At 40.5% G+C, this 24,609-nt stretch overlaps 1 protein-coding gene across 2 annotated transcripts in view; it reads right to left on the minus strand.

Moving 5' to 3' along the window:
• abtb2b (ankyrin repeat and BTB (POZ) domain containing 2b) overlaps positions 1-24,609 on the minus strand; it is a 46,627-nt gene that overhangs the window by 8,425 nt on the left and 13,593 nt on the right. For both annotated transcript variants that reach the window (XM_066668930.1, XM_066668929.1), the window contains exons 2-3: positions 9,325-9,474; positions 5,374-5,581 (exon numbers count right to left, since the gene is read on the minus strand). In XM_066668930.1, coding sequence (XP_066525027.1) covers positions 5,374-5,561 — 188 coding nt within the window. In that variant the 5' untranslated portion in view covers positions 5,562-5,581; positions 9,325-9,474. The remainder of the gene's footprint in view (positions 1-5,373; positions 5,582-9,324; positions 9,475-24,609) is intronic.

The raw sequence follows: 24,609 nt of genomic DNA on the forward strand, positions 1-24,609 counted from the left end.
CCATAAATGCACTGAGTTAGCCACAGCTGCTACCACTCACACTATTCTCACAGTTCACACACTCCCAGAACATATGAACGCATTCCTACAAGTGTGTGTCTTTCCTAAGACAATTATGTTAACACAAAAGTATTTGAATCTGTCATTGATTGCATTATGTTTGAAATATGAACAAGCAGGAAGTGGACAACAGCAGTTACTAATGACAAATAATTTTAAATATTGTCAACACTGAAGGAGAGTTTGAAAATTAGCATCATCACAGTGGAAAATATGAAAATGAATACATGGTAAAGGAGGAAGAAAAAATGTACACAAATAAGCCATTTCCAAGATATGAAATGGAAAATATTTTTAAAAAATGTATGCAAAGTAAGGGTCCTGCATTGGTTTTACAGAGTCTCTTTTACATTAAAGTATGGGGAGACATTGTTACATTAACGCATTAAACTATGCCATAATTGCCAATTAAATGATGCTGAAAATAAATAATTAAACTGGTGAATTAGGGGGGCGGCACGGTGGTGCAGCAGGTAATGTCGCAGTCACACAGCTCCAGGGACCTGGAGGTTGTGGGTTCGGCTCCGGGTGACTGTCTGTGAGGAGTTTGGTGTGTTCTCCCTGTGTCTGTGTGGGTTTCCTCCATTGGTAGGTTGACAAATGTGTCCGTGAGTGTGTGAGTGAATGTGTGAATGTGTGTGTGTGTGTCTGTGTTGCCCTGTGAAGGACTGGTGTCCACTCCAGGGTGAATTCCCGCCTTGCGCCCAATGATTCCAGGTAGGCTCTGGACCCACCGTGACCCTGAATTGGATAAGCGCTTACAGACAATGAATGGATGGATGGTACATTAGGCCAGTTATTATGATACTACCCAAGTTTCATTTTCTTTCACTAATATGTTGGCAATATGATGGGTGAAGGAGTTGTTGATAGAATGTCAACTACATACTGACTACCAAAAATATATAAATCCACATTTATGCCTTTAAAATGCATAAATTCTAACATGTATCATTAAAAGAGCAATACATCTTGTCTAAGATACAACATAAGAACCATAAACCACAGTCTAAGTCTGAACCTTAGGCCTCTGTCTGCTCGCTCAGCTGAGCTTTCCAGCCACAGGAGAGCTGATAACACAGTGTTAGGTTGCTCTTAGGGAGCAGACTGCTCAGCAGGAACATGGTAAAAACAAAGCCAGCTCACCAAGTGTCTGCTAGCCTAATGAGACATATGCAAATATGTCAGGCCGGGGGAGGAACGAGAAAAGAACACAATCCTCAGAACACTAAGGAAGCTTAACAACAAAGACAAACAGATATATAACCATCAGGAACAGATGAGAGCTATTATTAGACTCTTAAAAAAGAAAAAACCTAAGATCAAAACAGTTCAAGGACTGTAAAATACATTCAGCCCATGAACAGACTTTTGCAGTAACAAATCTAAAAAAAGCTGACACTGAGCGATACTTTGCATTTCAAAGACTAGAAATGATTGTTTAGGGTCAGTCAGACTTGTTTCTGAATTATGTCAGCCTCTCACTGCTTTTATAATACAGGAATAGAATGAAAAGTCCCACTGTGACTCAAAGCGGGTGTTTGTGTTTTAAATATATTTCTAATTTGGTCTCTTTAACTGTAAGAGCACATACGCTCTTCATTTCACATATTTATCAGCAAGAAGGAAACTTAGGGGTTGCTTTTAAATCCAGAAGATCACTTTTGATTGAAAACAGTCAATGATGGCACTACTCAAGCCTCTGAAACATCACAACATCCTGGCACCTGCCACAGTGCATTTCCAGTAGCGCATCTACGTCCCTAAACGTAATTATTGATCCTTCAAAAGCTCTACATTCTGGAAACAACTGACCTGCAACAAAGCTGCTGAGTTACAACTTTCACCCTCCTCGCATCCCTAAACACTTCTGATGGATAGGGCGCCCTTATGACCTGGTCCTTCTCTCAATGAAACTGAAGCAGTGTGAAACCTGACCACTCCTAAATGTTTATAACCCTTTGCTTTGTTCGCTTGCCAGAGGGCCGCACTGGTGTATACCGCGAATGTGTCCGGGCCCCTCTCATTCTCGTTCGTCTGGCCCCTGGGTTGCGTCATGACAGTGACCCCTGCATCTGACTCAAGGGCTCAAGTTTAGCCCATAGCCTTCAAGCTGAAACTCAAGCAGGGCTATGGGCCACATCAAAGCCCGTCCAACCTGGGTGTGGTGAAACCGGAGAGTGTGTTGTGCTAATTAGCCCGTCCCTCGCAAAGACGCGTAAAGGGGTCTTGTTGTGACCAGGTCACACTCGAGATGTGTGATTGCGATTAGGCATGGACTACAGAGGCCACACTGCCTGACCGCCTCCTGACTGCCAGGATATTTAACAACGTGCTCTGGAGGCTCTGAATCAGGAAGCAGGAAGATTTTGGAGTGTCTATTAAAGCTCAATCCACCTTGTGGCTTACTGTGGTTTTTGCACAGGGTGATTAAGTCTTTAGTTATTATTTTGTGGGAATATAAGAGCTCACACTGCACACATTGTTCAGAACAGGATCTGTGTGAATCTCTTTTAGGAAATAATTCAGTATATTATAATGTCCAAGATGTTTCATTCATTCATTGTCTGTAACATTTATCCAGTTCCCACTGGGTGCACCAGGTGCCACATCCTGGAGTGGGCGCCTGTCCATCACAGGGTGACACACACACACTCGCGCCTATGGACACTTTTGAGTACCCAATCCACCTAACAATGTGTGTTTTTGTTGAAAAATAAATGAGAATTTCAGTCAGATTGTCAAATAAATATGATGGGATTTTTTCACACGTCCAAAATCTGATTTTTCTACTTCTGAAGAAATGACAAACTTATATTTCTAAGTAAAGAGGAATTGTCTTACCACAGTGAAAGAAAGAACAGGGCAACAAATATATTTTTGGAGATCTGAAACAAGTGTTTCATTTCTTTCTCTTCTGGTTTCCCTATTCTTATGTAAGACTATTTTACACTTAAACCACTCTGAAAATTTTTTTTTTTGAAACAGGAAATGACAGTAAATGACAGCTAGTCTCTGGTGACCTCATGTCATATGACTGTAATGAAGTATTACCCTAACTGAGTTAAACATTCAAAACTCATGTGTCATGCCATGTCTTATTTACTATACATTTGTACAGTACTGTCCTACAATACACCCACACTTTTCACCCAGTGTTTTATTGTTATTTTCCACCTCTGTGCATGTGGTTTCTCAGGCACCTCTTAAGCAGGAGGCCTAGTTTAATTACTCTTTTACTGTAACTGCTCATTAAAAAAGGCCAACTCCCACAGGCATAAACCTTGTGCTTTCCCCACACCTGCTTTATTACGAAAATCCCCTGACCCTCTGAAGTCAGCATGTATGAGTTGTATCTAGATGCAGGCACATGACTAGTGTGTCATCTCCGTATTTCAGTTTCACTTACACTCAAAGTCTCCCAGTGTCTTAGAACAGCTCCTCTACACCTCTCTGACCTCTATTCTCATCCCTTTCTGTTTCCTTGTCTCTGTCTTTCGCTACCGTCTCAATACCCTCTTGTTAGCAGACATGCAGGGTGCCCTGAGGTGTTGTAAATAAAGCCTGTGTAGCAGCAGCCTCTTCTTATGATAGAAGGACCTCACAGAGCCCTAACCAGCAGCTTTACAATCACTGATCTGTGTAAAGACCACACAGTCTGCCAAAGCGAGCCTGCGGTTTGAGTTTCAAACAAAGGTTTAATAGACTTTTCAATAATGGGCGGCACACAGAGGAGATCTTGAATCAGGAGCGGGGTCTTTATTTTAATGACTGCCAGGGTTAGGTACCACCTGTAACCTATTCCACTGCCCCCCCACACACTCCAAATATACTGCAAATCTGGCAGTGTTATCGTGAAGATGGCTGGGTGAGGTCCCATTGCGCCAATCTCTTTGAAGTGAGCTAGCAGATCACCTTTGTTGTTTCTCACTCATGTTTGTTATTTAGGCTGAGGTTTCTGTACAGCATGTGGGCCAGCTGTAGCCAACGTGTTTTAAGATCTAGCCACGGCTCAATTATCATACATGTGTGTACGCTATCTAAATATTTAGAGAGGCTTCGTGCCCTACATTTGTTAGCAAACATGAGACGAAGACCCAGAAAAATCACCATCAAAGGGTTGTCGAGACTTTGCTCTTGGCTATTCAGGCACCCGGCAGTCAGTTACGTCGCAGATAGCCGTATGCTGAGAAGGTTGAGTGTAAACAAACTATTTTAGCATTTCCGCTTAGAGTTCGGTTTGGCACAAGCATGAACTCATGGGTTAAGGTTGTAATTAAAGTTAGGGTAAATACAAGGATTTCAGGGTTAGGCCCAAGAAATGTACACCATAAAAGTCCATCTGGAGTTGGCAGTAATCTGTAGACCTTAAGCTCTGGCTCTTTTAGAGCTATTGTTCCTGACAGGTTAATCTCAGCTTTTTGGAGAAAGCTCTTCCCATTGTGAGCAGAGATGAGAACCTCCTGCAGCTATCCTCAAGGAAAAATCTAAAACTCTGATAAGAAGAAATGTGCTCCAGGGCCTGCTTTTTTTTTGGCCAGACAGTAAAGCCTTTATCCCATTGTTTCCGTCTTCTGTGAATCCTAAAATGCTCAAAGCTCCTGTACAAAGAATGTTTTTAACAGGTCACAATGATTATTGTTTTCACTAGTTACATGGACTGATCCTTTCTTGGTGTAATAATGGAAAATAATAAAAGCAGAGATTAAATGGGGAATGCACAATGATTCAAATGCTACTTCCATATAATAAATAAATGCTGCTGCAATATCCAGAAAACAATTGTTATATCTCTCTAAAATGCTATTCTACATTTCTACATGCATATTTAGCAGTTCACTTTCACTGTATACACTCAAAAATAAATAAATAAACAAAGCTGCCATTAACCTTTCAGCAGAGCAAAACAACACTTTAGATTCCCTAAGAGTGGACAAACTTTCATAAAACTAAAGTGATTCTTAAGGGTGCAAAGGTTATCCTTCAATAAGAATGCTCCAGGAAATCATTTTTGGGGTTTTAATTGAATAAGGGCATTGTAAAAGGCCTACACAAAGTACACCCCCGCCCCCCCACTAGCTCTGAAAAAACCTACTAAGCTCATAATTTAATGAACTCCCACAACAAAGGCATTGAGATGGGGATTTAAAGACATCCTCACAGCTCTACCACCTCTAAAATCCCCCTCTGGCTATTGCATTTCTTGATTTCACATGCGTGTGAATAGGCTATCAGGTGTTAATTAGTGTGGACTGGTGCCTGGAAACAGCAAGTTTGGCAATCAGGGGAAAAAAAAGGTGCTTCAGGTCTCACCTCTCTTTGCTCAGGGCCATCCTGGGCGGGTCCAGGTTGGGGTTCTCCATTGACTCCATTTGCGGGCAGCGCAAGAAGTAGTAAAGCGTGTGGAGGGCATCAGGAGACCAGGAGACAGGTTGCTGGCGGGTGTGACGGGCTGGACTGAGACCAGGACGCACGGAGCTCAGACGCTGTATGTGGTGCATGGCCCGAGACACCAGGTCACCTGACAGAAGAGAGCAAAAAATGTGACTGGTTAACACAGAGACTGCAGAAGTAACATGATAAACAAAGTATGCAGCATTGCATTCATTATCATTGTTGAATGCATTACATTACACATTCTCTCACGCCGCTTAGATGATAACAATAAGAATAGGTAGATTTCGGGAAACAAAACTCTTTCCTTTTCCAGAACAGTTTCATTGCCCTACATGTAGTTTGAAAAATAACCGGTCTGTGGCGGGTTATTTGAATGTCAACAAGACAAGACCTTCTCATTAAAGTTGCTAGATTAATTGATGAAACATTTAAATATTACACTGTTGTGTACTGCATCAAGCAGCCACTATAAATACTTTGAAAAATTAAATATAATTTTACAAGACTACTGCCATCCTAAAGACAAATTTCAGGCAGCTTGGCAGGCTGCCACAGGGCACAACATCTGAGCATGCGTCATTAGTGAATAAATAATCTGTCAGTTACATTTAAAATAGTTGATTTATTTCCAAAACATACATTATTATACTTTAAGCACATAGTCCTATATTCAGGAAAATGATACGTATTTTATTAAGATGAAGTCTTATTAAGATTTAGATATTTAGCTGTACTGTAGGTTAAATTTTCCAACGTGTAGATCTTTTTTTCTGGTCTACAACCACTATGTCCAGGAAACTCTTAATTTCATTAACTGACTAGATGACAATCCTGGAATGATCCTTCACAACTGCACAGCTTCTGGAATTTAGTGATTAGATAAAACAATCCAAATAAGTTTCCCTATGTGAGGTAGGTCAAATTAACCAACTAAATTTTAATTAGAACTTAAACAACAGGCACTCGATGAAACTTAAGACAACATCCCAGCTCTGCTCTTCACTGAGAAGAAAAACTAAAGATATATTTTTACTTTACTCTGAGCTGCATCAACAAAGACGACAACAATTTTAGTGAAGTTATTTTCTCCTAGAATCACAATCTAAGCCAACAATACACCCCCATGATTCATTCCATTACCTTCATTAACATAGTAGTGTGTTAGCCTTAGAGGAATTTACAGCCACTCCAATAAAGAAACATGAGAGGGATTATTTGACCTTCCCTCTTTCACTTTGTTTTCTGTGAACTCTACAGGACCCTAAATTACCCTAAAGAACAGTAAATCAGGACCTGCTTAAGGACAGATGGAGGGTGGAGATGAACCTCCCATGCCTTTCCCTCCATTACAGATAAACACACATTCACAGATCTAGACACAAAACACAGAAGACTCACAAAAGAATCCATCAATGTGTGCTAGGGTCGCAGAGCCAGACACAGGTAATATTCCGTGTGAGGCTAAAAGGCACAGACGCTATGGGCCGGCTGGTCAATTTGTGGGAACAAGCAATGCTCATTTGAGGTAATTACCCCATGGGTTAATTTCTAACCAGAGTGCGTGGTTGCTGAGTGGGAGGAACCGTCCATTAAGAGCTGAAGACCCCACTTATCGCTTAAAGGGGCTGCTTTGTATCCCGCCAAGCCCCAGGAGGGTCTCAGAGGAATTTGGACAGCAGTTGGAAAGCTAGGCTTTGCTGCCGAAGCTTATCCCCTCAGGGGGATCAACTTTGATTTATTTTTGAGCACATTAAACATAATATTCTGAGCTTAGACCTGAACATACAGAAATATAAGGAACTAAAGCTCTGCGCTGACCAACATGATGCAGCATGAACGTACTTACTTGGCTCCTATAGCATAAAAATGAAAATGTATCTAATGAAGAAATGTATTTAAAGAAAGTTTATCTCTAATATTCTGCTTCCTACGGTTAGAACTAAGCAGGTTTTCCATAACAAAATTTTACTTAAACTTTCATAAACTTTAGATTCATCTTTTTAATTCTCTTATTTCAGTGAGCAATCCCACACTCATACCTCTTACATCCGAGTAAAATAACAGAGAGTAAAGAAAACAGGGGTAGATCATCACATACTTGTGTGACAGTGTGAGATGATTCCTAGGATGCCCCTCTTTCGGGCACAGGGCTCCAGGGTGACTGAGGTTATACAGATGATCCACTGTCTGCCCATTCCCCTAGGCAATGCTGGCTTCCACTACTCTGAGTGTGTGGAGAGGGTGCCAAAGCAGGCCAGTGGCCTCCCCACAGTCAGCACAAAGAGTGCTCTCACTCCAACACACTGACTCTGCAAACACTCCATTGAACTATTCCCTCAAATGAACGTGCTCTTGTGCAGGGGTACAAACAGCAGAGTGTCCAGACATTTGCGGGAGGAAATTTACCCCTCCATCATCAAGCCCGACCCATTTCCCGCCCCGTGCCCCCACTGGGGATGTGGCAAGCAGAGTAAACAAACACACACACGGACAGGTAGGGCGGTTGAGCGAAGGAAGATTTGGGTTAACAGAGAAAGCCTTCATCATTGGGGAAGTATCATATTTAAAATTTTCATATGTTAACTAAGGTAAAGTGAGAAGAAATATACTGTAGAGATGAATATCTGCGGGATTATACTGTAAGTAAACAGGGCAATGTATGTTTCCATTAAACAAGACACAGAATTCTTATTCTTTACACTGTTCTGTATACTTTTGGAGATGTGTGTATTATTTAGGACAATGTCAATATATTTATTATTATGCAGTGTAGGAATCGAGTCTAAAACCATGTATCCTGGCTCAGAGAACCTGAACTACCAAAAAGATTACACATATCTTACATTAAGCCTGAGGAGAACCAAAAAATAAACTAATGATACAGGGGTTTATCAACCCCTCCTCACATCCTCTAACAGATATCCAGATGGGCAGGATGTCCTTTCCCACTATCAAAGACTAGTGTTTTAGACTCACTTATGATAAAAGTTATTTTGGTAGGAGGTGATAACAAATGTGTTTGAAAGAGCAGGCTTCACCTTACTCCATCATAAAAATGGCACATGGGATATAAGACTTCAAGACAGGCTGAGTTTCTCCACACTCATTCTAGCATCCCCCACTCTTTCTCTCTTCTATCTCAGCCAGTTTGATATTTAGAGAGCAAACATTTCCCCAGACCCACTCTTAAGGGACTGACACAAGGAGTGTTTACCAGGCGGGAGGAATAATGGCCTAATCAACCTGGAGAGATAAATAGCATTCACATTATCACCTTTCCCACATTCACTCTGCTGAAATAACAGCAAGCAAATCTGTATCTGTGCAGCCCTGGAGTGAGCTCATTTCTGCTTTTCCTCAGCCAGAGCTCCCTGGCTGACTGAGACATTTGCTAAAAGAAAGCACACTCCACTTGGGTATATATGAATAAACATGATTTTGTTTTTCTGACACACTGAATATAGCTTGACAGAAATGCGGATTGTATGTTAATGGAGTGTTTTTTTTCCCAAATTTGCTTCCTGCTCCCCACTGTCAGGATGGCCCAGTTTTTCAAAACATCAGAGAGAGAAGGAGGATGAAGGGGGAAATGTGAAGAAGCACGGAGCTGAGGAAAATGCACTCATAAATTCTCTTAAGTGTCCCTCAGAGGAAATCCTGGATGAAAACTTTTATTCTGAGAGCTGCATGGTATATTAAACTTATATTAACTATTCAACAAATGTGAGTTTGCAAATTCTCAACTATGAATAGTAAATTATATCAATGGCTGATCATCCCATTTACCCACGATACAAAAACACCAGCTATATTTAGTGTTTACAGGGAGACGGATAACAAGAAATAAAAAGAGCGTGAAAAACTTACTCAGTTCAGAAATGCTGCCCACGCAGGTGGCCAGTAGAGATTGCTCAAGGGTACGAATCTCCAGTTGGGCATACGCATCCTCTCTGCTCTCCGCCCCGGCCTGTTGGCCTTCTGTGTATGGACTGAAGTGGGCCGGAAGTGACAGTACGCCTACAGAGAACAGAAGAAAGAGAAAAGGAAATGTTAATTAAGCACAGACTCATCCGATTAATCTGTCTTGTCATCAGTAGGCATACATATACTTAATTTTAAGAAGAGCCACATCCCAAACCTCCAAAAGCACCAGGCTTACAGCAATACATTAACTTTTATTGCAGGATTTATAAACAGTAAGCGAGGCAGTGGGTGTTTTTTTTTTATTTATTTTTTTTTATTGCCAAGTGCATAAACTACGCATATGGTTTCATTCTAAAGGGTTTCTGAATAAAGCAAATAGACCACAACCTCTCCGGTCATGAAAAGTCTTAATCATCAGGAACTGAGCAGAGCCAGTCTGGCTGTACACAACATGCGCAAAAGGAAGAAGTCAGGTAAATTTCTGTGTCTATTTGATTCAACAGAAGAAAAACAACTATGTTCTGTTTAAAACACACTTCCCTTTCCCAACTGTTAGCCCAAGGGGTGCTTTCCCTGAAAATTATGTCTATAGCGCTATGCTGGTGTTATGTTCAGTATTTTTTTAGTATTTTGTCAGTCTAGAGTAATATTTAAGTTCACACAAACACAACAAATAGTTTATTTTGTAGTGCTGGGCGATATGAGCACAAATCACTATCACAATTAATTGTACATTTTATCACAATTACGATTAATGAACGGTTATTTTGTTTTTGTATTTATGACCCTCATAGTTCAGTGATGAGGCTTGTAACGTAAATATGCTCCAGTGTTAAAGCGGGAAAATTTTTTCTACCGTTGTAGTGTTGTCTTAATCAAAGTCAAAACACAGCACGTCCAAACCACAGACGTGTTTTGCTTTGGTATGAGCTGCTCAAGTCGTTCGGTCGGCCTCTGGGCTTAGGTGTTGCAGAAAAGGGGCAGAATTACGTTACTACAGCGTGGTCGTGTGGTTTTACAGGGGCAGTACATGAAAACACAGTGGGGACATAACAGAAAAAAAAAAAATAAAAAGTAAAAAAAATAAAAAAAAATGGCAAGATTATGTTGATTAGATGTTCTAAATTTCAATTAATTATCGATTAATTGCCCAGCCCTAATATTTCGTGTAGTCTAATTATCTCAAAGTAGTGAAAGTACACAATAAAATAAAAAGTACACAAAAATATTTGTAATAGTGTCTAATTAATTGCAAAATAATGTCAACAAACTTCAAGCATTACACATCTGTGTTTGTAGCAAAGATAAAAACAAAACATAGACAAGACTCGGCAAGCCAAGGAGAACTTTGTTACGAAACATGGATTAAGTTTCAGCTGAAGAAACAAAACATTATTGCTGCAATGCAGGACCTGTCAGAGAACCGGAAAAATCCTCTTCCTTCATATTATTGCTTTTTCAATTTTTTTTATTTTAGATATTTTAGATAATAAAAGTTATATGAGGTCAAGACCACTACATCTTCAGTCTAAACATAGGCTTAGCTTGTACACTAACACTGAGTAAAATGTGTTCAGTTTCCCAGATGGTTGAAGAGAAGTTCTTTCCCACAGAATGTTAAAGGGACTTTCCCCAGTATTTGCTGGAAACTGGAAAGACTAGGTTGTGATTCTCCTAACAGCTACACCCTGGTCCTCTGAGAGCCAGAATTACACTAAGCTCTACCATTTGCCAAATAAAACAACTACATGAAAGCAGATTTGCTTGATTACAGCTTCAATTTATACAGGAGAAAACTCTGCTGTGTGATATAAAGTATAATAATGCATGTCTCCTTTCTGTGTCACATATCTAACCTATGTTTTTTTTTTTGTGGTCAGATTTTCACAAGAGGAATAACAACTTATGACACTTTCAGAGATGTCCCCTATACTTTTAAGAATGATTCAATCCACCACCCTACACGCTTTGAGATTGACCTGCTGTGTTTATGGGTCATTTCTTTATTTACTCCAGCATGGTCCAAAATAGCAGTTTCCTGTCTGTTTTTGTGTGGGTGACCCAGGCTTTTCAGTGTGGTACAAAAAACAGCTCAGTTCCTGTGAGAGGCAACTCAGTGCTGGTACACTGCAATCCATGGCAAACCTTTTCTTTGGACTTAACCGGCAAGGGTACTGCCAAGTGTAAGGAAACAGCCTGGGAACCCTCACCAAGATACAAACCAAAGCAATATTGTAAGCCCTGTTCAGGATTTATGCATGGCTCACCACAAGGAAGACAGGGATCTATCTTTTCGCTCCGTGAGAATGTTAGATTCTTCTACAGAGGTGCATTTTCATGGTTCCCTCATGCCAAGTGTCTGGCTTAGTACTTTGGAACACCTCAGAGATAAAAACATGAAGTGAAAAACAGGGCCTTGTAGAATGTGATTGTATCAAGCACGTGTCTGGAGACCCAGGTTATCATGCACAGTATGTGGGTGGCTCCAGTGTTCCCAAATAAAAACTCTTCAGCATATTTTTTTTTCATAGAATCCTGTTAGAGTTTCTTAGAAAATGACCCCTGTATTATGAAACTATTTCAGTGTAATGCCTTAAATACTTATGCAAAGCTTGAATTAAAAGATGTTAAATGATCATATATGTCTATTCTGGGTTTGGATAGAGAATTCTGTCGATTCATACCCATAAAACCATTGATACCTACTGAGGATTGTGAAAATGTCTTAAAGTATTATGATGCTATATATTTGCCCTGTTACCCACCCTTATTACACAGCATAAATGTGGAGTGAAAGAACCAGTAAACACTCTGTAAGGGTAGAGAGCTCGAGAAAAATCACTGCCTGCCTCCATTGCTGGGTAATAAATTCCAGTTGACAGGGATAAACGTTGGCTTACAGTAAACAGCTTCTTTAAAGTCTTCAAAAGCCAGCATGATTTACATTTGTAATGTGGCATTTTTAGCTTAGGACTATAGGCTCTATTTACAGCAGTACTACAGCGGCTTTCAAATCTAATATAAAAGGTCATAAACACAGTATAAAATAAACTACACAGGTCTGCAAATATATATTATACCTTTAGTTTAAAATCAGTCAAATAAAAAGCCAGATACATTCCCTAATAAATAACACAATAGAAACACAGCCTTTTGAAATAGTACTAGGAGTTTATATTTCTGCACTATATTTAAACAGTACTATATTGAGATCAAGGAATGCATTTTTCTTGAAGTATACTTGAAATATCTATAATGAGGAACACACTGTCTTAATTAAAAACACATTGCTTGGGTCCAACCTCATAGAGATCCAGTTAGAGGGCGTGAAGTGTATCAGGGCAGCCAACATGTGTAGGTGGCCTACAGATGATCTATTTTTATTTTATTATTTATTAAACAACTACAAACAAACGCAAAAAAAACAAAAGCAAAAACACCAGTTTCATGTAGGCATGCCACATGCACGCCAAGATTTCTGTAAAGCTGTAGGATGTGGCTGGCCATGAAGTGAGTAAGCCATGTTTAATCAGAACCCTCTGCCACTCTAAACTCCTTTATGAATATCTACCCACAGCCAATTTGTCCGGTTGCAAAGGGTATGGCCTCCATCTGGGTGTGGGTGTTTGTGTGTATGCGTGTGTCTGTGGCTGTATGGCTAGGAGAATACACCCAGGGTATTTGCTGACATTCACCATTCTCCTCAATGGAAATGGTTTCCTCTATTGGTTTACAATGAGCACACACACTAGTACCTGGGTCTGTTATGAAAGCCTGCTCAAACTATTCATATAAATCAAGTTTTAGTTTCAAAGCATGAAGGACTGCACTTTCCAAACTATTAAACATTTCTCAAAACTGACCATTACACAGTTTGTTTTAGGACTGAGCAATATCTTTATATTTCACATTTCTGTGCAATATTTTGCTTTTGGGAACCACTGAGTGTTTGGGAACAGATTGTCTCGCAGTAAAATAAGTTCTAATGTGATAAGTCATATCGCCCACTTCAAGTTTCTGTATGAGTAAGTAGTAGTTAAAATTGCTATTACTGCACAAAAGCAGCTTTGTCTAATATCTATACAGATAAGTAAAAACAAAACTGAAATTTCTCACTAATTCTCACTTCATGACTTCATGTACCAGGAGAGCAGAGCTATGGGAGCTATCTGCAGTGAATAACTTTCAAAATATCCAGTAATAGAGTTTCTCCCAAGAGCCCACACCCTGCTTGTCTACATGTCTGCTTTTTCCCACAATGGTTTATCCTGAGAGAGAGAGATGGAGTGAGAAAAGGCTTATTTCTGAGTCTGTAGCCTGCCACATAAAGCCTCTACTAAATCAATATATATAGTTTCTGATTTCCACAACAGCAGAAATCAATTTCATAAATTCTCTCTCATGTCAGCCACAAGGCTTAATACAATATAAAAAATTGAAGAAAGAGGAGAGTGTGGTCTGTTTGTGCAGAGTAATGCTGGTTCAAGGCTTTTTACAGTATCCTTGCTTGCTTTCCCAGCAATCACTCATACCAGGGCCTGAACAAAGTGCATTCCTGACGCTTAATTGGTCTAGCAGCAGGGCTATGTTTGGTCTAACAAGTGTCAGTTGTTCTGCTTGTATCCGTGTGCGTTAAGTGCAAGGTCTTGCTCCTTTAAGACCCTCGAGGCCCCCAACTCTGATGTCTGAGTGGGCCTTTCACATTGTCGGAATGGCCACCTGCCTGTGTGTGAAAACAAGATATTCATTCATTAGGACAAGCCTTAGTTCCTCAGAGCAGTTTCCTTTGCACAGAAACAGCATTTGTGAAGGCGGCTCCAGAGGAGGATCAAAACATACAGCGGTGCTTACTTGGCCCTTTCCAGGCCTACGCCACCACACACGGCCAGGGGACAACAGAATTGTGCCTCCAGATGTTGACCATTACTTACGATACATGGTTTACTCTAACAGCATATAAAAGCACCTGACTCAAAGGTCAACAGTAATACATCTGGTACAAACATGGCAAAAAAGCCCAGAGACCTTAAGGTAGCTCTTAATCTGTAAAACATACAAACAATATACAGATTATACAGGCGTTAGGGAAGAAGCCGTTGATCCTCTTTACTTATCACTTCACGGAGACAAGAGGCACAGTTAAAGCGAAGCAGCAATGCCTCCGAGACGATTTTAAGATGAACAACTGTGGCTAGGTGATGGTCCATTTACTAGAGGGTAAAAATAACACTGTTTATCTGGCCTAGTTTGATGAGTCTAGTCACCGTGAGGCTGTTATCATTACCGAGTTGACCAGCAGGCATTGCTCCCTTCACACATGCTCATCACACTAATTAATCACACTGTGGGTTTGACTGATGGCCACAGGGTCTTTGCTTAACGTCCCACAACACCTCAGTGAACCATCACATAAAGCTTGACGTGGTAGATGATCCTCATTAGCGGATGGGTGAAAGATATTTAAGGTTAAACATATGGTGAATTGCATATGATGATAGACTCATAGTTCATGTGTATTAGCTACAGTACACCCCACAACAAAAAACAACACTCTATCTGAGCTACAGTCACCAACTACAACTAAGACCAGATCTAAGTTCATGTTAAACAGTAATCCCCAGGGGTTATTCATTTTGATGATAAAGTCATGGTGCATGTCTCCTGTTCATCTCGAATGCAAATGCTCTCTACTTTTAATTGTTCTTTTGGATACATTCCTGGCAAACAGCTCAGCAGAACCTCTGAAAGGAGCTATACATTCTTTCTGCATGAATCCAGGCCAACCAGTGGAGACAGTGGTTTTCCAAGTGTTGTCTCCCAATTTTATATAAGGCACCAGGCAGAGAGCTGCCCTAAATACTCCGTCAGGGCTTGGTTCTTTAGTAATGTATGTCTGGCACTGTTGAGGTTTTAGATATTCCTTAATGAAGCCCAGACTGCTCCCCCAATACAGTGAGCGACAGCAACCCACACAAACCTCCTCTTCATTGGCCTTGATTTTACTATTGGAATAATGGTGTCAGCCCTGTGGCCACAAAATGATTAACATAGTCAAAATAACCCAGAGAAATTCATGTGAAATAATGTGAGATGTATTTACATTTGACTATGACTCTTATAGGTAGATTCCAGCAATTCTAGTAGCAGTTTTGGTAAACCTCAAGCAGAGCATCTATTTCAAACAAATGAGTAAGTTTCTCAAACAATCTCCTTCTGTTCCAACTATTAATAAATGGAATTTAAAAATCTAAAAATGATACTTGCTGTTTTGATCCCGAAATACGATGTTTAAACTGCCAGTGTAATTGGAATACTCGCTCTTTCCACTCTCAGTATAAAAAACCCTTTTGTACTAATCTAAGATCAGTTTCCTCTCTGAAATGCCTACATATTTATTAATAATAAAGAAGCCACACAACTGACTTCAGATCAGTAGTGAAGGAAAACATCCACCAGCAGCCTTTTACTGGGCTTGATGCACCATGCAGTGTTGCGAACATTGAGTCAGTCACCTCTGGAGCATAATGCATCCATTAAAAGAGAGCTAGCACAAACGGGCTGCTGTTCAGCCTAGACTGTGAGTGGTGGCCAGTGCAGCACTGACGGACCTGTAGCTAGTGGAAACCAAGTGTAGTGGCACATATGTGTAATTTATAAACACACCTACAAGTGCTTTTTAGGATGTGAAGTTCTCTCTCTTCGGTAAGCCACCCATACATAGAACCCACTTCTCAGGATAACGATGGACATACAGAAAGCAGCCTCAAACATTCAAATATTTACCCTCAGCCAAGTGCCACCGTCTCACCTTAACTCTCCTGTGCCCTACCAACCCTTGTGAAAAGTTCAGAGCAACAAGTGGTCCTTCCAAATTTCTCTCTCTTGTGTTTCAGCTGGCAACCACACAATAGCCAGCTTCATTGTAGATAATAACTACAAATAAAAAAAAGAAAAGAAAAGAAAAAAGAATGTAATCCTTGCTATTAAAAAAAACATGTATTCCAAGTAAATGGGAAGTAAACTACTTGGTTTTCATGTTAGGCGAAACACTTTTCCCCATTACACATCCGTTTGCCTCTCTGTTCTCTCTCTCTCTCTCTCTCTCTCTCTCTCTCTCTCAGTTCAGATGGTCAGATATTGCATATCAAAAGCTCCTATTGTCTCAAGCTGCTCTCTTATGATTAATGTTCCACATCTTCACAATTTTCCGCCATCGAAAAGATAGTAAATCTATGAACACTGATACACAGTGGCTATGCTGTGAACGGGTTGCTGCTCTTTTAGAAACAAAAGACAGAGCAATTTCTCATAGCCATATTTATCGTAAGGTAACTGACAAAACTGGACTGACCTGATATCATGATGTTAATATCAAGAAGTAACAGTTACAACACAGTATTCCATACAAATGCATGCAGAGACCATCCTCTGTTTTACAGTGGAAACCTGGTTCATAGCAGGGAAGGGCCCAAACCTCACTTTCCTGGCACAGAATCAGTGATTCAGGCCAGTTATCCTGTGTGAAATATACTGCCAGTAATTACCGAGCTCTTTCCTTCTTCCATATGTGTGCTTTTACCTGGTGCAGAAAGGGGTTCTTTGAAACTCTGAATGAAATCCCTAATCTCATCATCAGAGAAAATGATAGCATAAGAAAGACAGGAAAGCTTTTGTTGTTTAGTTTTTAAGTTATAGGATAATGATGAGGGGCGTTTCTTGAACCGTTTCCAAAATATCAAAAACAAGCTACTCACCAGAAAGTGGGTGTAAAATCATTCTCAGTCCCTAGCAGGCAAACGTGTACAGATGGAAAAATGTCTAGCCCTCTGTTCCCTGACCTTTAACCTTCACACCTTTCTGATGCACACACACTGCATTACACTGTTGTAGCAGTCAGCAGGAAACAGAGACCCCGGGGCTTACAGAGGAACAAAGCGCCTTTGTGACATGACACCCCCACTTTTCATTCAGTCTCAGCGCATTGTTCCTTTTTTCCAGTGTCTTGCCAGAAATGTGTTTATCACTATCCTATAAACAAGGGGCCATACTCTGACCAATGTCTGTTTTATGATAAACTCAATATAAGATCATATAAGATTTAGATACATCACTTGTGATTTATAAATATGATAATAACACGATTCTTTGTGAAGTTACACCCTCATCGCTACATTATAGGTATTGGCTGCATATATGAATTTTAAAATCCTGACAGCTGAGGCCTCTCTGCCATTCATGTCAGCGGATATCTTCAGTCGCAGATGTTTATAGTGCATTTTGTATTATCGCTCTGACACTAATAAGGATGTCAAAAGAATTTACTGGCATTAAATAGTCAATCTGAACATGTCTTCTACTCATATGTTCATATGAACCAATGTCTTCTACTCACTAGACTTGCTTTATACCTGAAGTCTCATAAAACAGCAAAAACGATGTTTATTCTGAATGATGATGCCAATCTGGCATCCTTCTTGAATCACAATAGCAAAGCTCTACAGGTGGGCCTCTGACTTCCAGAACAAACAATTGTTTAAATGTCACATTGCTTGAGCAGTGGGGCAGCCTGCAGATTCTGTTTCCATTCTTATTCTAGGAAGGAAAGAGGGCCATGCAAACATTGACTTGGGCCTGTTACTGCCTGTTTGTGCCTCTTTCGCTCCAGGAGACACCTGTCCCAGAATCTGTAACTCCACAGTCAGTTTTAAACATTATTTTACGTCACTGGCATTCTTTGTCTTCCCCCATGGTCCCAGCTGCTTTGAGTACAGGTGCCCTGAGACTGTTTCTTTAGAATGAAGACATCCCTAAACAGGCTGCAATGTGAACAACACAGGCCCATCCTCGCCCCATCCCCCCACCCGCAACAAACATGCTTGTGTAAACACACAGTACCACTCGTGCAAATACCAACGTGCTAACACACCCCTTCATGGATGCAGCACCAGAACGGAAGCCCTTCTGCTCTCTGGAGAGTCTTGGACTGCTGCTCCTCCAGATTTGATGGTACAGACCGATTACTGACATGAAGAAGAAAGATCAGTGATGTGGACGAGACATCAAAAGGGATTATTGATCCCTAGACAATGAGCAATCCTTTCCACTTTATCCACGGTTTCATTTATTCATCAGCAAACCATCCCCCTTCACCCCTAAGGTACAGTACATCATGGACGGACAGCTAGCAGCAGGCCTGAAGGCAACAGGAAGCCACCGGCCCATGGGCCCCAGGGACCACCCACAGGAACCCCCATTCAGACATGCGGGCCAGATGGAAAAAACAGAAAAAAAAGGCAAGGCATTGGGGAGGTACTGCTTGCTGCCTCTCCTAAAAAACTCTCCATCTGCCCTCCCCACAAAACTCTAAACGCAGGCCTCTAGGAAGCATACGAGTATAAGCCAAAGCCTGACTGAAACCTTTAGACATTTCTTGAGAAAAGACAACCGCATTCTAGGCGTTTCCTGACCAACACAAGGTGAAAAAAAGGTCAACGCATTTTGCTTTACTTTTTCCAGTCATAGACATACAGTAATGACTAAATAATAGCTGACAGACTTCTACAATGTTTACCAAACTACAACGTTCTGCAAGGAGATGGCTATTTAACGATCGTTTTTTAAATAATAAGATACATTTTCTGACCGCACAGCAAACCATCTCTTCCTGGCTTGGTCAGACCCACCACCCAAACAAGCCAAAAGATAGGGGTCATAGGTGGACATCCATCTATTATCCTCACTGCTGGCTTCTGTGCACACAGCTAGTTCCCAGGGTCAAATCTGTCTTCATTCTACCTTTCCCTCCATGGCCTGTCAAGTGCTAAGAGCACAGCTATCCCAGACACCAACCCATTAGTACAGGACCCGCTGCTCTTAAATAAACAACAGACTCCTTCACAAACTCATGCACACAGGCTTGTGTCTACTGAGATCCAAACAGCGGAGGAATCTCTAGGGGTGTCTAGAGCTTGTCTCTTCATATACAGTCAGCCACAAGGGGTTTTATGAGAATGCTCAGTAGAGGCCTAACCTGGGAAAACTAGGATCCCAATGCCATTTTACGCTCATAACAATTCTGTTACTCATATAATGATTATGTTTGGCATTTCAATGAGGGATGCTGACTCTAAACTATCAATAGAAACAGCTATCTTTAGCAAAAGCAGGATATTGTGATAATGAGGAGGTGCCATATATGAGCAGGTTTCTGCCACCCGTGTGGTTCATGTTTTCCTCAGAGGAATTTGGAAAGCAGGGAGGCGATAATTGGTTTCCTCTCTTGGCTGTTTTTGGAAGAGAAAGTGATTCAGACAGACTTGTCAGCTAACTGCCAGTTTTGTGATATCAGAGTAGTCACTCTCAAGCTGTAAATCTGCAAATGTGTCATGATGAGCCTCAGGACGCTGCTAATACAGATAATGGTGGCTAAGGCTGCACTCACAAGCAACAAAAGTCAATCTTTTCAATGTCTTAGAACAGAATTATTGCTTCCCCTCTCTTGTTATTTCTTTCCATCTGAAAATTTCTTCAAAACTCTTCCTCTGTTTTCCCACAAGTTTCAGCATAACGTTACAAGCTCTTTGTGGTCACTCTATCAACCACTAACTCCAATACACTCGCAAGGGGAACATTCGGATGTGAGTTTTAGGCCAGGAGAGAAGAGCCTGGATGGGCTGCCCTGGTTTGGAACACTTTAAAATGCTGCACTCATCACTTTTAATCTGCTAACTCAGAGTGCAGGCAGCCAGATTGCAATAACTGCACCACTGCTGCCACGGACAAACAAAGAGTGGGTGCTTTGTCTGACAGCCATATGTGGAAGGTGTTGATCCATTACTATGCTGTGGAAAAAAACAAGGCTAGTTTCAGAGCTCTTGCTCTCCCTGTGCATATGCTGAATGTTTTACCTAACACCATGCTTTTCAAAACAATGTGTTTTAAATTTGCCAACATGGGAAGACTGTTGAGCATTTCCATTTGAGGCAGGGGAAAGAGTTCACACCTTGTAAAAACTGAGATCTATTTTGTTAAAAGATGAGAAGACCTGTTAAAAACAAAAGAGTCTTGAAGTTGACCCTAATAGAAAGTCTGCACAGGCCTTTAACTTCCAGCTGTTATGGCCTTGCTCTATATGATGGCATTTCAAGATGCATATGTGGACTGGGGCTGAGGCTTGGCAACACAGCAGTGTCTCATAGATATTATGCAGGATGGGAAAAGCATAATGAAAAAGACCTAAGAACTAACTGCTGTTTATGTGCATGAAAAAAGAGGCCAAATGCACATCACAGAGAACTGAGATCATGATGGTATGCACAGAATATGACAAAATACCCAACACCTGCTGTAGCAAAATGTCACCTAGGTCTAAGCATGGGTGATATAATTGATACCCTGGAAAATGACAGTGTGTTACCACTTCCACCATTTTGTGGAATAAATGCTGCACTGTGTCAATCATCTGTCAACTGGTAAAACGATCTGAAAGTGGCTTAATGTTTCTGGTGTTCAGGTGGCCACACAGCTCTGGTGTGGTCATGCATAAGAGTATTATTTACGATGTGATGCGTTTGTAGTGAAGGTGCTGGTGAAGCATTACATATCTGCTGAAACCATTCCTGTGAAGTGTACCTGTTAAACACTCTAGTGCCAGAGTGCTTTTCTATTAAACTGCCCCATAAACGGTAAAGAATAAAGAGGTGACTTGTTGCTAAATTGTGTATACAACATAGAGGGGAAAAAGAGACCAAGCCAAGACACACTAATAAATCACAGTGCTCTGCAGTCAAGGGACCAAAAGTAAGTAAATATGGCACTCTTCAAAGAACCGAGACCACAGAGAGAGATCCTGAAAAGGAATAAATGAATAAAATGGTAAATAAAAAAAACATACATTACCTAACTTAAAAACATGATGTAGGTTAAGACTAAGCTGTTTATTTATGGAACAGCACAGACCCTCTCTGACTCAGTGTAGGAAAATAAAGCAATAACCAGCTTGAGCACTTTTCTTTTACCATGCTCCATTGGAATGGTGTCTGGAATGCTTCCTCTGTCATTCCCAACTTGATTAAAAGGCTCATAATAAGGTACTGTATCACATAAAGCTAAATGTGAATATAACTAATCAAATCACACTCGCCTTCATTCATTTTAGGAGCTTTGGTTTTCTTTAATAACAGAGTTAATAAAGGCCAGATCATAAAGATGGCTTTGTCTCTATCTGAGCTTCATTTGCAGATGTCCTATGTTTCACAAAGAGGGACTGAGAAGATGTAACGACCCTCAGACGTCTCTGTCCACAAGGATGGCTTGTTCTATTCACTGAGAACAAGAGTGCCCAGTCATACTCCTCTGTCCTCGTCCGTTTAACCAATCAGAAATGAAACAAAGAGGGGCTGAGCCCTGAGGCAGAGAAGAAAACAACCCATGCATAAAACACTTCTGACTTGTGCACTGTCAAATTAGGTCTGTTTCAGTGGTCTGAACAGAGGTTCACTGCTGAGAGGACAGTGAAAGGAGAACCGCAAATTGTTCTATGCAAATAAGTGAAACCTCTGAGTGCCAGAATGAATTAACATACATATCCTTCTCTTAAAATGAAAGCAAGAGAGGAGGCTTGTGTCTGAACCTTCAGAATTCACATTCAGGTCATGTTTGTACAAAGCACATGTCCTTGCCACATGTGCAATCCGTCTCCAGTGCAAGTAATAATTGTTGGCTGTTGCCCAGCCTCAGAGGAGCTACTCTTAGACGGTTATCTACACTACAGGCCCCTCGAGTCTGAAAACATAACTCCACTTAACAACAGGTGCATGCGTTTATTGAGAATGTGATTCTACACAATTACAAGGAGGGTGATTAAGTCCAAATGGGGACAGATGTCTGAATCTCTGTGTCGCTCTTATGGCACCACTGCATGCTCTACAGGTTCCAAGGTCATTGCTACACTGAAATCTGAAGCCACAAACAACTATATATTTTGTATGTGTTTTCATTCATTCATTCATTATCTGTAACCACTTATCCAATTCAGGGCGCAGTGGGTCCAGAGCCTTCCTTTTACATATTTTTACAGTCTTTTTGCTGTTCACAGAAATGCAACTCCACTGTGTCAGAGAATAGAAGACAGATTTAATAAAAAAAAATCCTTCAACAGCCAGTTACACTGAGGGTATCTCTGCTAATGAAACATCTTCTGCACTGTGCTGCAGCTCCTTGTTTCAATCAATTAAATATTACCCTGCTTCTTTTGCAAATGGCTGTTTCATAATGGCAATAATTCAACTGTGCCATGTCTTATCCTGTTTTAGCACAAGTGATATTGATTCTTCTAATCCAACAGAATGCACGTTCCAGAACATTCAGCTCATCTTCACTGACAGCAGACACAACATGTCTGAACTCCTCCTATGCAAAGCTGGCACATGCGATCACTTTCAGTCTTCCACATCAAAGCAACAGAATGTGGGAACACAACGCTGCCAACACTAAGGAGGGAACAGGGAGCAGAAAGTAAATGAGTTGCACTAAGAATGTATGTCCTTGCATAGTCTTAAAATCTCTCAACAAAATGACCCAAAACAGAGGAACTGACTTTCCCACCACTTTTGATGTCTTCTCTGTGCAGGAAGAACTTCTACTACCATGAGTATTCTCACAGTAAATTTAAAATTAATATATGCTTGGTTTTATGATCTGCCTGAAGGTTGAAAGTAGGTCACATACGCAGTTTTCTAGACAGAAGAAAAAGTTGCAGAAAACGTAAAATAGTGGCCATTCTTAAAAGAAACCTCCCCAAAATCAGCACTTTCTCAAGTGAAGGTAAGACAGCTGTTCTTTTTAAACTCCACAGACTGTAGAAGTATTCTGATTTAATGAGATCTAGTGGAGGAAAGGATACTGAAGGATTTTTCTGATTTAAAAAGACATTAAGAACAAAAAAAAATCATGAAGCGAATTGTCTTTCTCATCTGTCTGTAAGCATTAATTAACTTATTAATCTCAGACCTTTTTCCAATTTCTGAATTTTCCATGGAAAATGTGTAAGTCATCCTGGAGCACTTGCTGTTGACATCTCAATCCCAGTTAAAACTGAACATGACTTGGGAATGCTGTAGCCTGCGTGGTTTTAGGCAAGGCTCTGGGCTATTTGGCTCTCTCCACTGGCATTCCTTTTGAGGGCAATAAATAGACGACATGACTTCTAGAGCAGGCTACTTCAGAGAAACAAGCAGAGCGCCTCTCATTAGTAAAAAAAAAGCCTTTTCTGTCTGTGTACTTATGTGCTTCTAACTTCATTAAACTTTCATTCAGGTTCATTTGTCTTCAAGATGCTGACCATCATAAAAGCAAATGGTCTCCATTTAAAGCGGAGTATCTCTGTCCAACTTATATCTTATGGGTTTGATGCCTCTTTCTATTTGTGCTGAGTTTCATAGCCACAAACAACTATATATTATGTATGTGTCTATTCCATAATTCTAGAGTTTTAGAGCCTGCATAATTAACAAAGCCTTATTTTTCAAAGAAGCATTACAGTCTTTTTGATGTTTACAGAAATGAAACTCCACTGTGTCAGAGAATAGAAGGCAGATTTAAATAAAAAATCCTTCAACAGCCAGTTACACTGAGGGTATCTCTGCTAATGAAACAACTTCTGCACTGTGCTGCAGCTCCTTGCTTCAATCAATTAAATATTACCCTGCTTCTGTTGCAAATGGCTGCTTATTGATGGCAATAATTAAACTGTGCCATGTCTCATCCTGTTTCAGCACAAGTACGGAGAAGAAAGCTTATGCTGGGCCATGGCAAATTTCAATTACAGTATCCAAGAAAGCAAAAAGGAACCAAAGGGTTTTGGAAGAATGAAATGTCATTCTTGTAAACACTCAAATTATGGCCGAACATGCTGGAAGACATTTATTACCACCATTACACAATTACAAAGTATGGATCTGGCAATAATAAGTTCACTGGCTCCACTCAGCATGGCCATATGTCTGTGCTCATGCTTTCTGCACACTCTGCAATATAGATGACATCACTCTGAGCTGTTAGACAAATCTGTAGCTCTTTGTATTGTTAATCACTAATAATTAAGTCTAATCCTTAGCAATTTGCCATTCAGTGGAATTAAAGTAAAAACTATTATCCCAACTGAAAATGAATCAGTTAACCGTCTGATATTCCAAAATGAATTTTTAAAACCGACTCATTATAACTGTC

Source organism: Hoplias malabaricus, chromosome 4, assembly GCF_029633855.1.
Source record: "Hoplias malabaricus isolate fHopMal1 chromosome 4, fHopMal1.hap1, whole genome shotgun sequence".
In the NCBI taxonomy this organism is placed as follows: domain Eukaryota; kingdom Metazoa; phylum Chordata; class Actinopteri; order Characiformes; family Erythrinidae; genus Hoplias; species Hoplias malabaricus.